The sequence below is a fragment of the Galeopterus variegatus genome, unplaced genomic scaffold (assembly GCF_000696425.1).
Source record: "Galeopterus variegatus unplaced genomic scaffold, G_variegatus-3.0.2 Scaffold7309, whole genome shotgun sequence".
Lineage (NCBI taxonomy): Eukaryota > Metazoa > Chordata > Mammalia > Dermoptera > Cynocephalidae > Galeopterus > Galeopterus variegatus.
Genome location: NW_007733420.1, coordinates 54,568 through 67,306, shown reverse-complemented (window position 1 = coordinate 67,306; position 12,739 = coordinate 54,568). Strand labels below are relative to the sequence as shown.

General features: G+C 38.1%; 1 protein-coding gene across 1 annotated transcript in view; it reads right to left on the bottom strand.

The window, feature by feature from the left end:
* Positions 1–7,668: 7,668 nt before the first annotated feature.
* The window catches only part of TMEM27 (transmembrane protein 27), a 36,777-nt gene continuing 31,706 nt past the window's right edge, over positions 7,669–12,739 (bottom strand). The window contains exon 6 of the mRNA XM_008591812.1: positions 7,669–8,466. Within this exon, the coding sequence (XP_008590034.1) occupies positions 8,310–8,466 (157 nt within the window). The 3' untranslated portion in view covers positions 7,669–8,309. The remainder of the gene's footprint in view (positions 8,467–12,739) is intronic.

Sequence of the window (12,739 nt, the reverse complement as noted above, 5' to 3'; positions counted from 1 at the left end):
CCCCTGTGCGAATGAGGGGTGTGCCACAGGCCTCAATCCTGCCCCTCCTCCTTCCTCCTTCTTCCATCCCATTTCCTTCCCCTTTCCCCTTTCCCCTTTCCCCCTCCCCCAACTGCTCCACAACAACTTCATAGAATGTAAAAATTAATAATATAATCATATAAAATAATAATATAAATAAAATATTTTGTAAAAAATAATATAATATAAAAATAATAATATAAATTTATTATATAAAATAATAATACAAATAATATTATAATAATATAAATAATAATGCAATAAAATAATAACATAAATATTTATAATATAAATAATGTAAGTATTAACAACAAACATATATATTAATAATACAAATCATATAAACAATAATAATTAATAAATAAAAAGAACTAATGTGTGGGCATGATTCCACTTCCCTACATCACAATCAAGGCCAAGCAGAATAGTAAATCACCTATTCCCAGAAGGAAACTGCCAAGGCTCTCCAACACAAAGTCTAGCTATGTTTAGATGTGTATGTGTGTGTATATGCCATGGTTTCCATAACATGTAGAAGAAAGCAGGAAAAATTAAAACATAAAATACTAGACCAGATAATTAGCCCTGACTAGAACAACACAGCAGGGAGAACTAACTTTTAAAATGTTTATTACGTGAAGGGCACCAATGGACCTTACCTCGCTGGGTGCTCACGGCCACCTTTGTGGAGGTTGTTATTTCTCAAATGCTCAAAAGGTCACTAACTAGCTCTGTGCCACCCAAGAAGAGAACTGGGATTTAACCTGTCAGTGTGTTTTCCATTGCAACCCCCGCCTGTTTCTGTGGGATGTGGTACAAAGGTTCAGAAGAACCAGTAAGACGTCAAAGAAAATAATTTTGATTATTTTTAGATAGATGAAAATGACAGAGTACTTGGGACTTGAAGTTTGTTGACGTCAATACATAGGTGATATTGCCCAGACATCTCTGTTTCTCCTGAGAAAAGAACAGGAGGAAATGGACTGAAAGGACGCAGTGAAATCTCATGTTCAGTCCCAAGGGAGAATCACTTGGCAGTTGTAAACACCGATGCAGACTACTGAAGGGTGTTGTGTAATATCCATCTCTGGAGGGTTCCATAGGCTGGATCCTCGGCCAGGCAGGGAGGGTTTGAGTGTGGCCTGACTGAGTGGGGGAAGATGGATGGCTGGGGCTCCAGACGAAGCTGCTCTGGGGATGAGCCCAGCCGTGGCCTCATCTCCACTCCCCTCTGCTGCTTCCTTCCCACTCCCTCTGTAAGAACATCAGATTAATAGGCAGCTTAGCCTCTTCTCCATTCCATCTCTAACAGGCTGGCCCAGTGGGTCCTCTCTCCCTTCACTCCCAACCCTAGCAGGACCCCATCTCTCCTGGCCCTTTATTATGTTGCTTTTGAATGGCTAGCTCAAGGTGATCGATATATGGGTGCTCATTACACTATTCCTCTAACTTTTCTATTCTTTTTTTTTTTTTCTTCCTTTTTGTCTTTTTTCGTGACCGGTAACGGGATCGCAACCCTCGGTGTCACGCCCGCACCACGCTCAACCAGTGAGCGGCGGTCTCTATATGGGATCCGAACCCTTGGCGGGAGCGCCCCCGCGCTCTCAAGCGCCGCACTCTACCGAGTGCGCCACCGGGCTGGCCCCTAAATTTTCTTTATGTATGACAATTTCTATAATAAAGAATAGTGAAGGGCTTACAGTGGTTGACAGCAGAGTATGTGGCGCCTCGTCACCATGTGGAGACTTTGGCTTTATCCTGGGAGAGACGGGTAGGCATGGAGAGGTTTAAGTAAGGGAATGCTGTTGTCTGGTTTTCTGCTTTAACAGGACATGTCAGAGTTTTCTTCCTCTATTTAAACCTGGCTCAATACCAAGAGGATGAGGAGAGTTGCTGTTGCAGATGCAGTTTTGCCAGAGCCTCTGAAATTACTCCCAAGAAAAGCATAAATAGTAAACGACCTAAATCAAGTTGTAGCACAGGAAAATCATCATGTCAAAGAGATACTTGCACTCCCATGTTTATTGCAGCTCTAGTTACAGTAGCCAAGAGTTGGAGCCAACCTAAGTGTCCATCGACAGATGACTGGATAAGGAAAATGTGGTATATGTACTCCATAGAATGCTACTCTGCCATAAAAAAAAAAAAAAAGAATGAAATTCTGCCATTCGCAGCAACATGGATGAGCTTAGAAAAAATCATGTTAGGCAAAATAAGCCAGGCAGAGGAAGAGAAATACCACATGTCCTCACCCTAAAAGAGGGAAAGAAAGGAAGGAAGGAAGGAAGGAAGAAGGAAGGAAGCAAGGAAACGTCACAATAATACACTGAACTTTCAAAAAGAGAAGAGAACTGTGGTTATCAGAGGTGGGAAAGTGGGGGATTGGTGAGAAACTAGTTAAGGGTCACAAAGATTGATTACACTTTGTAAACATGAGTATACTAGTTATCTTGATTTGATCTCATATTGTACACATGTATTGATTTTTGATTCTGTACCCCACGAATATATCTAATCAATTATGTTTCAATAAAAAACTGTCAAAAATAAATGAATAAATAAAATTCTGAATAAAAAATAAATAAATTAAATAAATAAATTTTCTTTCACTCTTCAAAGAGCATGTTAGATCACCTGGAATTGTCCCAAATGAAAGCCAAAAGGCTTATCATTTGAATGAATTGTTCCACCGCTGGCTTATGGCCCTGTCCTCTCAAGAACCTTTTATCCTTGCTTGTAGGAGCCCCAAGCAATTAAAAAATAGGACAGGTTACTCATCCCCACATACCTGGCAGACATGTCAGTGGCGCCAATCCTCAATGTAAGAGAGGCTAAGTGTCATTATAGTATTTGACCAGATGCACAGAATTTTACCATATTGACTAGCTAATTTAACAAGACAGCTTGTCCATCTGTCAGATAAAATTTTCAGACTGAAATGATTGGGAAGCCAGTTGATTTGATAAATGTCAACTGGTTCAACAACAGTCATAGATTCAAAAAAAAAAGTAACCATTTTAAAACATTATCATTATAACTTGATCAGGTAGAAGTTAATGCTGGGATAATTAGCTTTTCAATCCCTCTCTCTCTCACCATGTTCCCCCACCCTACCACCACCACTGAGGTACTTTCTTTGCAGCTATACATGCAGAGTTTTATTTTAAAGTGTTTTGTTTAACTTCTTTGTGTTGAAAATTCAAATAAATACTTTATCTATGTTCCCTCCTATTATCTCCCTGCCAGATATATGTGTGGTTCTGTCTTTCCAGATGGGCAGATTATCTTACTTCTGAGATTCAGCCATCATAGATATGGAAATATATTCATATAGTAAAATATTTCCCTTAAATAAGCACTTTTACTCCTTTTTGTGGCTTCTAGTTGAGTAGTTTTAATATCAATTTTAATAAAGGAAAATTTCACTTGCAAAGTACATTTTCATTACTAATTTGGCTGTTTTTCATTATTTCATTCTATTCTCACAATGACTGTTCAGGCATATGGAGCAAGTATTAATTCCTTTTTGAAGGTAGCCTATGTCCAGTGGGGACAAGTTCTTTCACTGGACTGTCTCCTCTCCACTTTGATGAAATCTTGCTTGCCTGGGGCCACCTGATTAGTAAATGATAGTGTTAGGATTAGAATTCAGGCAGTACAGGTGAATCTACTCCCAGTGGGACCTGGGGCAGCATTCTATCATCAAACGCTGGAATATTTCAATAGTATGATGGTCTCATTAAGTACAATAAATAAAGACCATTAAGTATAATAAATGAAGACCATAAAGAGCATTATATCTGTTCAGCTCAGGTGTCACTACAAAATAGTTTTGAGAGGTTTCTGGATTTTGGAGTTGCAGATAAAGCGTTGTGGATATGTATTCCCCTGGCCCTGGTGCTCTCTGCCACCATGTGAAGCAACCAATTGTTTAATATGCAGTGACTACTTGCACACTTTTTCTCTTACTCCAGAGCTTCTCTGGAGAGCATCCAAGCTACTGCTGGTCAGGAGAGAGAACCATCAGCCCCAAGTGTTTTTTTCCATCGCCTTCCTTGTGCACACGATGCAACTCTCTTCTTTCTTTCACTATTGTGAACTCAACTACACTTGGCACAATATCACTCAAATATTTTTCACCTCTTTCTCTTTTAACTTCTTCTCTGACATCTTTAGAAACGGTCAGAGAAAGAGAGGAGGATTAAAAGTATAAGGCCATATCACAGAAGCCAAGAAAGGAGAATGTATCAAAGAGGGTGACAGGATGCCCTATACTGTAAAATACTTCAGAGAGATTCAGGAGGGTGAGGACCAAGAAGCTGTGTCCTTGACAACCAGAAATTCATAGTGACCGTTGAGGGAGCAGTTTCCTCAGGGTGTGGGAATGCAAGCCAGAAAGCAAAGAGTTCAGGAGCAAGTGGATGGTGGTGAAGCCGACAGGAAATACGAGTATAGACCTTTTTAAAAATTATACAGGGTAATATCTTTTAAAGGTCTTCAGAATGCCTGTAAGTTCTCTTCACTAGTTTCATGTACTTTCTTACTCTCCCATCAAAGTCTGCTTTTCCTCAAGCACTGACAACCAAATTACAATTAAAGCTGTTTCTTATTAAATTGTGTTTTTTGTTTGCTTTCATTAAATTGCTGGCATTATAACAGTTTGTCTTCTAATATTTTACATCATAAAGGTACTATATTTCAGCTACACTGTAGGTCAATACGTTATTGTGAGCTGGCCCAAAGGCTGTTGACATATTTATATGAGGAGTAGCTTTTCTAAATTTTAAAGAATTGACTAGCAAACTAACAGATTGAATCATATAAAATTGCTGTTTATGTAGGTCAAAAATGGTTGTATAGCAGGCTGGCTGGTTAGCTCAGTTGGTTAGAGCGTGGTGCTGATAACACCCAAAGTTCAGGGTTTGATCCCTGTACTGGCCAGCCACACACACACACACAAAATATATATATATGTAGTATAGCTGGATTTTATATGGTTCTACCTCATAAGTTTTCAAATGCAATTTTGATATAAACTGAATATTGCTGAATACTTCATTATTTATTAAATATGGTGGGCTATGAGCCAATAGCTTAGGATAACAAATGAAGTCCAGAGGACTTCAAGAGCGATTTAAGACATGAGTCTTAACTGAACTTTTGCTAAATTTACAAATGAGGGCCACCTGTTCACAGTAGCAAGGCACCTGACAATGGCACTTTCCAGGTTTGCTTGCCCATGGTGGCTAGTGCTCACCTTTGCTCTATGTCACACCCAAGAGGTCTTGTTCTACCCTTTTCAGTGGTCTTCAGTGTGATCTAGCCCTGTTCTTCTGGGAACCTACTTCCAGATCGGGCAACAAGGCATCAGACACTTAGGAAAAAAAGTAGGTTCACCTTCTCTGGGTCTGATTAAACGTCTCCATCCAACACCTCACAGCTGTATTTAGTGTTATATATTCTCTAATTTTCAAAAAATATAAACAACATCAAGGGGTAATTATGAAAAAATTACATCTAGGGACACAATTGTCATTTCTTTACTGGCCAAACTCCCCTAATGCCCAGGACCACCATAGAGACTTACACCAACTACTTGCACCCCACTACTACCTCTACTGTGTTATAATAATTAAGAGGAGATTAATGTCATGTATTATAAATTGGCTCTTATTCTGTGCCCATAACTGATATAAAAATCATTTTCAAACAATCTATGAAAATAAAGAGCAGAAGAATAACTCAGTAAATAACAATTATAAATTATTCATTCATTCATTCAAGCCAAAATTCCCTTAAGAATGGTCTTCTTAGTTATAAACTTAATGTCATCATAAATAATGAATTGGTGCCTTGTAGGACATTCTTTCTCTGAATCTAGCATGATATCCTGAATAAAGTGTTGGCCATTCAATAGATTCTTAAGGAAGGGAGAAGGGAAGAAAAGTGCAAAGGAAAGAAAACATCTATGCATTTGCTTATGTGATCAAAGTTAAACATACATGTATATTTTTTTATGAAGGAAAACAAAATATAAAATGGGAAACAAAATATTATGTTAAGGGGCCCCATGAATTTGAAATAAAGACTGGTAATTTAGACTGAGTTTCTTTTTACGCTTTTTAGTTCTTAACCTGTGTTCTCTCCTATTCCTTGTTCCTTATCCAGGAATGATGATAAATGTGCGTATTTCATGTGGTAATATTTATACCCGGAATCTGATCATTGTCATTCTAAATGCAGTAACTCACTCATTCTTTTATATTACCATGTTTCATATTGCTTAGTTCTTGTGGAAAACATGAATGATGAAACTACGCTGAAAAAACCTAAGTTATCTGCATTTACATTTCTTCTGTGAAAAAAGTCCATAATATCATCCCAGCTAATTTTTCCTGTGCTGACTTGGTTTTCAGACACTTCCATCTTTCCAGTTTTACCAAGCAGTTTTTGACAAAGACATGGAGACTGGAATGACAGCTATATTTCCACTTGTTTTACATTTTGTTTCCAGTACATATCACCTTGCAATGTGTTTTCTCGTGGCACATTACAGAATTGTTAAATTAAGGCTGAGAGATGCAATGGATGATTGACTGTTCTCTAATTATCCAGAGTGATTGTCAAAGGCAATAGGAGGACATATAAGCTCTATTTTGCTATTGTATTGACTGTCAAGGTTACAGCACATCTTTGCTAGCATAGAATACTTCCCCAACAAGGATTTCTTAGTGAAGCAGACCTTTCCCAGTGGAATAAATCCCCTTCCCACCAGCATAAACAGTGAAGAAAATGATCTAGTGATCAAAACAGGTTCAGCCCGTGCCTTCAAAATAAGAAACATATTTAGGATCAGTGTTTCTCAATTTCTTTTTTTTTGTCATTATTGAGACTTTTAATAGACTTTCCTAATAGCTCCCCCATGATACTTTAATACCTTAGGTATACTGTTTATGTACTGTTATTCTAGGAGGGCTATAAACCATTGGGCTTTCCCATCGTGGCCACCTACTGAATCAAGCCAGCAAAGAGAGTCTCTAGAACAAGTCTGCTAACAGGACAGACTCATATATAATATAAAGTAATTGCAAGAGTGTGACCTCTCATCACCTTTGCTGTATTCCATTCATTAGAAGCAAGGCACAGGCCCCATACTCACTCAAGGGGACTGGATTACAAGAATGCATGAACATCAGGACATGGGAATGATAGTGCGGACACCATAGAGTCTGTCTGCCACAGCTTCCTTTTTCACTTCTTACAGGTATATCTCCTGAGAGCACTCCCCAATAAACCTTCTACATGCAACTACTCATCTTAGAGTCTGGATCCAAGGAGCATCACTGGATGCAGAGAACTGAGGTAGAGACTGTTGCTATAGCCCTAACTATGGGTGATAGCAGTGTGAGACTGAGCAGTAAATTTTACTTCCACTAATAAATGTATAATCATTATTAGAATTTAGAATGATGTGTGGCCTATCCAGAAATAAAATCAATTCTTAAAACTATAAGATATCCTCGAAAAAGGATACACACAACAAAAATAATTCATTTCTAGGGCTGTATAGCAGATTAAACATAACTAATACAATTAGACTTACTACGTTCCACAGTGCGAAAATAAATCTCAGACCACAATCAGTCATACAATCAAAAAGAGAAGATTAGCATTTTATTAAATTAGCATAGGTTGGACTTTCACAAATTGAGGAAATAGTCAACAAATAGGACTGCACTACTAGAGACTGATATTCAGAGAATATATAAGCAACTGTTGGTATAACAGGATAAAATTCCACCCTGTGTATCAACACTCCCATTTTCATCCATCCCATTTACAGTAATTACTTTTTACTTTTGCTTACTTAGTCATATACAAAGTGATATAAACAATATTCAAAAAAGCTCCATTTCAAATTATTTCTACACCACATATTCTCCATTGGAAAAATTATTTCTCATTAGGTCTTCAAAGTGTGAAAAATTGTTATGTCCAACCCTATTCCTGGAAATGCTTAAATCAATAATTACAAACATCACATGACTGCACTTACACATTGTGTTGTCAGAAAAATATTTTAGAATATTTTGAGTAGTCAACAGCTTATGATTTCAATGTTCTTCATGGGTATAACTGGTAGCCTTTCACTTTCAAGCACATTCAAAATTCCTTACAAAAGATAAATGGTGATACAAAATATATAATCTTCCCTCGATATTTTGGGATGCTCAGCAGCTGCACAGAAACAAGTGTTGAGCTTCTTGGAGAAGTAGATCAGCAGCCCTTCAGAGAGGGGTGAGCCACTCATCCTTTGTCACGAAGACGCCATTAATACCCCCTCCATTCATGTGCAGGCGGTGGCAGGGGATGCTACTTTCACTTGTAATCACATTCTCACACTTTTCTTCAGTGCCATCCACTTCAGGAAGTTCGTTGTCCTCCCTAAAAGCACATAAAAAGAGTGATTGGGGTCTAGGAGGAGAAAGCGTGGCTGAGTAAGGTCTTCTGTGCAGACATGGAGAACAAGAAGGGGAATAGGAACCTTAGAATGATGAGGTAATTGATGATACTGTGTATTTTCAAATAGATTTCAAAGAACATAAAGAATTGGTGAGGTGAAAAGATAGTATCAAGATAAGAAGTCTGAATGGATGACATATACATATTGATAGGAACAAGTGGTCTTATTTAGAATACTAAACTAAACACACATGAATATGTATATGAATGAATATGAGAGTACTTCAAAAAGTTTATAGAAAGATTCATATTGCCTTTTAATTCTATTTTCCCACAAACTTTTTGAAGTACCCTCATATATGTATATATGTATGTGAATGAAGATGTCAATATGTATGCACATATACACATATACATTCACCCACACAAATTGCATAAAGGAATGTCAGAAAAATGTATGGTAAGTTGGCAAGTTTAAAATTAAAAAGACTTTATGAATAAGACCTCAAAAACATAGTCAACAAAAGGAAAAATAAACAAATGGGATTATATCAAACTAAAAAGCTTTTGCACAGCAAAGGAAATAATCAAGAATGAGAAGAAAACCGATAGAATGGAGAGAGTATCTGTAAACTGTACGTCCAGCAAGGGATTAATATCCAGAATATCCAGAATAAAAAAAAAAATAATCTGACGAAAAATAGGCAAAAAAGCTGAATAGATATTTCTCAAAAGAAGACATATGAATGGCCAACAGGTATATGAAAAAATGCTCAACATCACTAATCAACAGGAAAATGCAAATCAAAAAACCACATTGAGATATCATCTCACCTCAGCTAGACTGGCTATTATCAAAGAGACAGAGAATAACAAATGCTGGCGAAGATGTGGAGAAAGGGCAACTCTTCTACACTGTTGGTGGGACTGTAAATTAGTACAGCCATTATGGAAAGCAGAATGAAGTTTTCTCAAACAACTACAGATAGAATTACCATATGATCCAGCAATCCCACTATTGGGTATATACCCGAAGGAATGGAAATTATCTCAAAAGGATACCTGCACTCCTGTGTGCATCGCAGCTCTATTTACAATAGCTAAGATATGGAATCAACCTAAATGCCCATTGATGGATGACTGGATAAGGAAAATGTGCCATATATACACTATGAAATACTACTCAACCATTAAAAAGAATGAAATTCTGCCATTCACCGCTACATGGATAAGCTTAGAGAAAATTATGTTATGTGAAACAAGCCAGGCACAGAAAGAGAAATATTTCATGTCTTCACTCGTAAGTGGGAGTGAGTGCGAGAGGGAAACAACAATCACGATAATGCATTGAACTTTCAGAAGGACAGAACAGAACTGTGGTTACTAGAGGTGGGAAAGGGGGAGAGGGAGGGGATATGAGAGAGGAATAATTACATTCTGTAATGATGAACATGCTGATTATCCTGATTTGACCATCACATATTGTATACCAGGTATTGATATTCAACTCTGTACCCCACAAATATGTTTAATCAATTATTTTTCAATAAAAAATTTTAAAAAACAGAAATAAAAAATAAATAAAATTAAGCTCTAAGAAAGCTTAACAAAAATTGAATTTAAAAATGTAACAAATTCCTCTGACAGGATTTGGCAAATTAATGGTCTGCAAATACTGAGGGAAAATGAAATTGAAATGAGACATCAGAAAGCTAATTCACGTTACTTTGAAGGAAGTGAGTAACTTACAGGTTGTAGATATCACTGCTTGGCTCTACTCATTACAAAATGTTGTGGTCCTTTGTAAGTCAGGTTTTTGGGACTCAGAAGACATTTTCTTAACTACATTACAACTCATAGCTGTATTTCCAGGACATTCAAAAAAACTCTACATGACAGGATACATTTTTGAGTTTCTCATACCCTGACCTCTTGTAGACGCTGCTATCCTAACCCAAGTCATAAGCAGATCCTTTATATTTCCTTGGAGTGTGGAAAGCTGTAGCCTCAAATTCAAAAGTTTTTCCCATCTTTTGTGAAAGACTAAGACACTAAGGCAATTATGCTTGATATTATATAATAAAGGAAAGAAGAGAGGTGGGTGCCTCTAAGCAACCAAAGGGAGGAGGGATTTCCCTGAGGCTTATCACAGGTTGGTGTTGAACCACTCCATGGGCACCATGGGGGCATGATGTTAGGCATGAGGCTCCCAGGCTTGCCAAGGTGTCTCTAGTATCAGGAATCTATGGAAACTCCAAAGAGGCGAACCTGAAGGGGTCATTTGGCTGGGATCATTGGGCATTGCTGTGGTGACCAGTGTGGACTCCCACCGCTATGGGAGTCCCTTAGGACCTTGATGAGTCTGTGACAGATGAGGAGGTGGTGAAGATGCCCTGACGATGACCCAGATGGAATTTTCTTTTAGTCCGGCATGAGAGCCAATTTTAATGTGCTTTTAAAAATGTGGTGGAAGAAAGGGAGAAAAGAGAAAGCTCTTCTTTATAGAAGAATACCAACTAATGTAGAAAGGGTAACAGAAATAGAAAATCACCATTATAATAATAATTGATTCTGAAGAGGATCATCAATGGATACTAAACCACTAAGTAAGAGATGGTTGGGGAACAGGATATTCACATGATCTCAAAGTATCATACCACAAGCAACATACTAATTACAAAAAAGACACTTGTATTTTTCCAAGGGAGAAATCTGGTGAACGCCATGAGTGAGACAAATTGACATGTGCATCCTGATACGATATACTGAGAAAATCACAGATACATATTTTTTTCCTTTACCCCGCCCCCCATTTTTTGACCTGAATCTCATAATAAGGAACTAAACAGACACATCCAAATTTAAAGATGATTTGTAAAACAGCTGACCTGGACTCAGCACAGAGTACACACTCAACACAGTGGATGGATGGATCAGTAACATAGATCAATGTGGGATCTACCACAAACAAGGGAGAAGGAAGGAAGGAAGGCAGGAAGGAAGGAGGAATTTCACACATGAAAGTTCTTGTATCTTTTGCATTTTTTTAATGAATGGAGGAAAATAATTCATCTTCCTACCTTAGGAATTAGGAGTTAGTTATGAATTTTGCCAGGCTTCACTGATGTTTATCAAACAATTTCAAATAGTTGGAGTTCATAAAGTAGCATTCCAATACTATAGATCCTAATGTCATCATTTGAAAGTATGAGGATACTTCAAAAAGTTCATGGAAAGATTCATATTATCTATCAATTCTGTTTTTCCACGAACTTTTCTAAGTACCCTAGCATTTTGTCGTTGTACATACCACTACCAAATGTCACAGTTTGTTGCTATAGGCAATCACTGAATTGGAGTAATCAGATTTTAAACATTCATTTATAAACCTTCTGACCCAATGTTGGGTTAGAAGTCAGGGATTGTAGTCCCAGAGACCTAGGAAAGGATAGGCTACTGGAGTTTTCTATCCTCAGGGTACAGACACTGCACTGGCCATTCCAAGCATCAGCAATCAGCAGTCAGCATGGCTGGGGTGGACATAGAGTTGAATGTGATGAGAGGGTCCTCCAGCTATGTGAAATCACCCACCAGGAGACTAGAACTTTTGGTCCCTCCTCCCGTGGACAGGAATATTGTCACTTTCCATGTCCTCCTGAAAGCAAAAGCAATTGACATTCTATAATCATCAATCACATCATTTCCATTCATAACACCCAAATTCACTAACAGCTATGTTTTGAATGCCTATTGCATGTGTGGAGGAGACACAAGCCTTGTCTTAAGAGGGATTCAATGAAAGAGAAAAACTCCACATTCACTTATCCTCCCTTCCCCAATTTGTAATGCTTTATAAAAGAGAGGGAGAGGGCCATGGACCTTAGCCCTGCCCCTACCACTGCACATCCAGGCCAGCTACAGAGCCAGCCCCATGTCCAGGTGGGTCTTGGGAGATGGACCACGGGCCCTACCCCCACCCCCACCCACAACCAGATCCTAGAATTTACTTATTAACCTTGTGTGTTTCTTTGGGGTGTGTGACTTATCTGCTCATGTCCTTCACCAAATCTCTGCTTAGCTTTTTCTAATTCATTTTTAAGAGTTCCTTTTGCAGAAAAGATGTTAATCTTTATGTATTTAAAAAAAAAACGTAGAGAGTAGAATAATGGCTACCAGAGGCTGGAAGGGGTGGGCTGGGGGGGGGGGGTTTTAGGGGGGAACTAATGGGGATAAAACTATGCTGTCTACCCTAAGT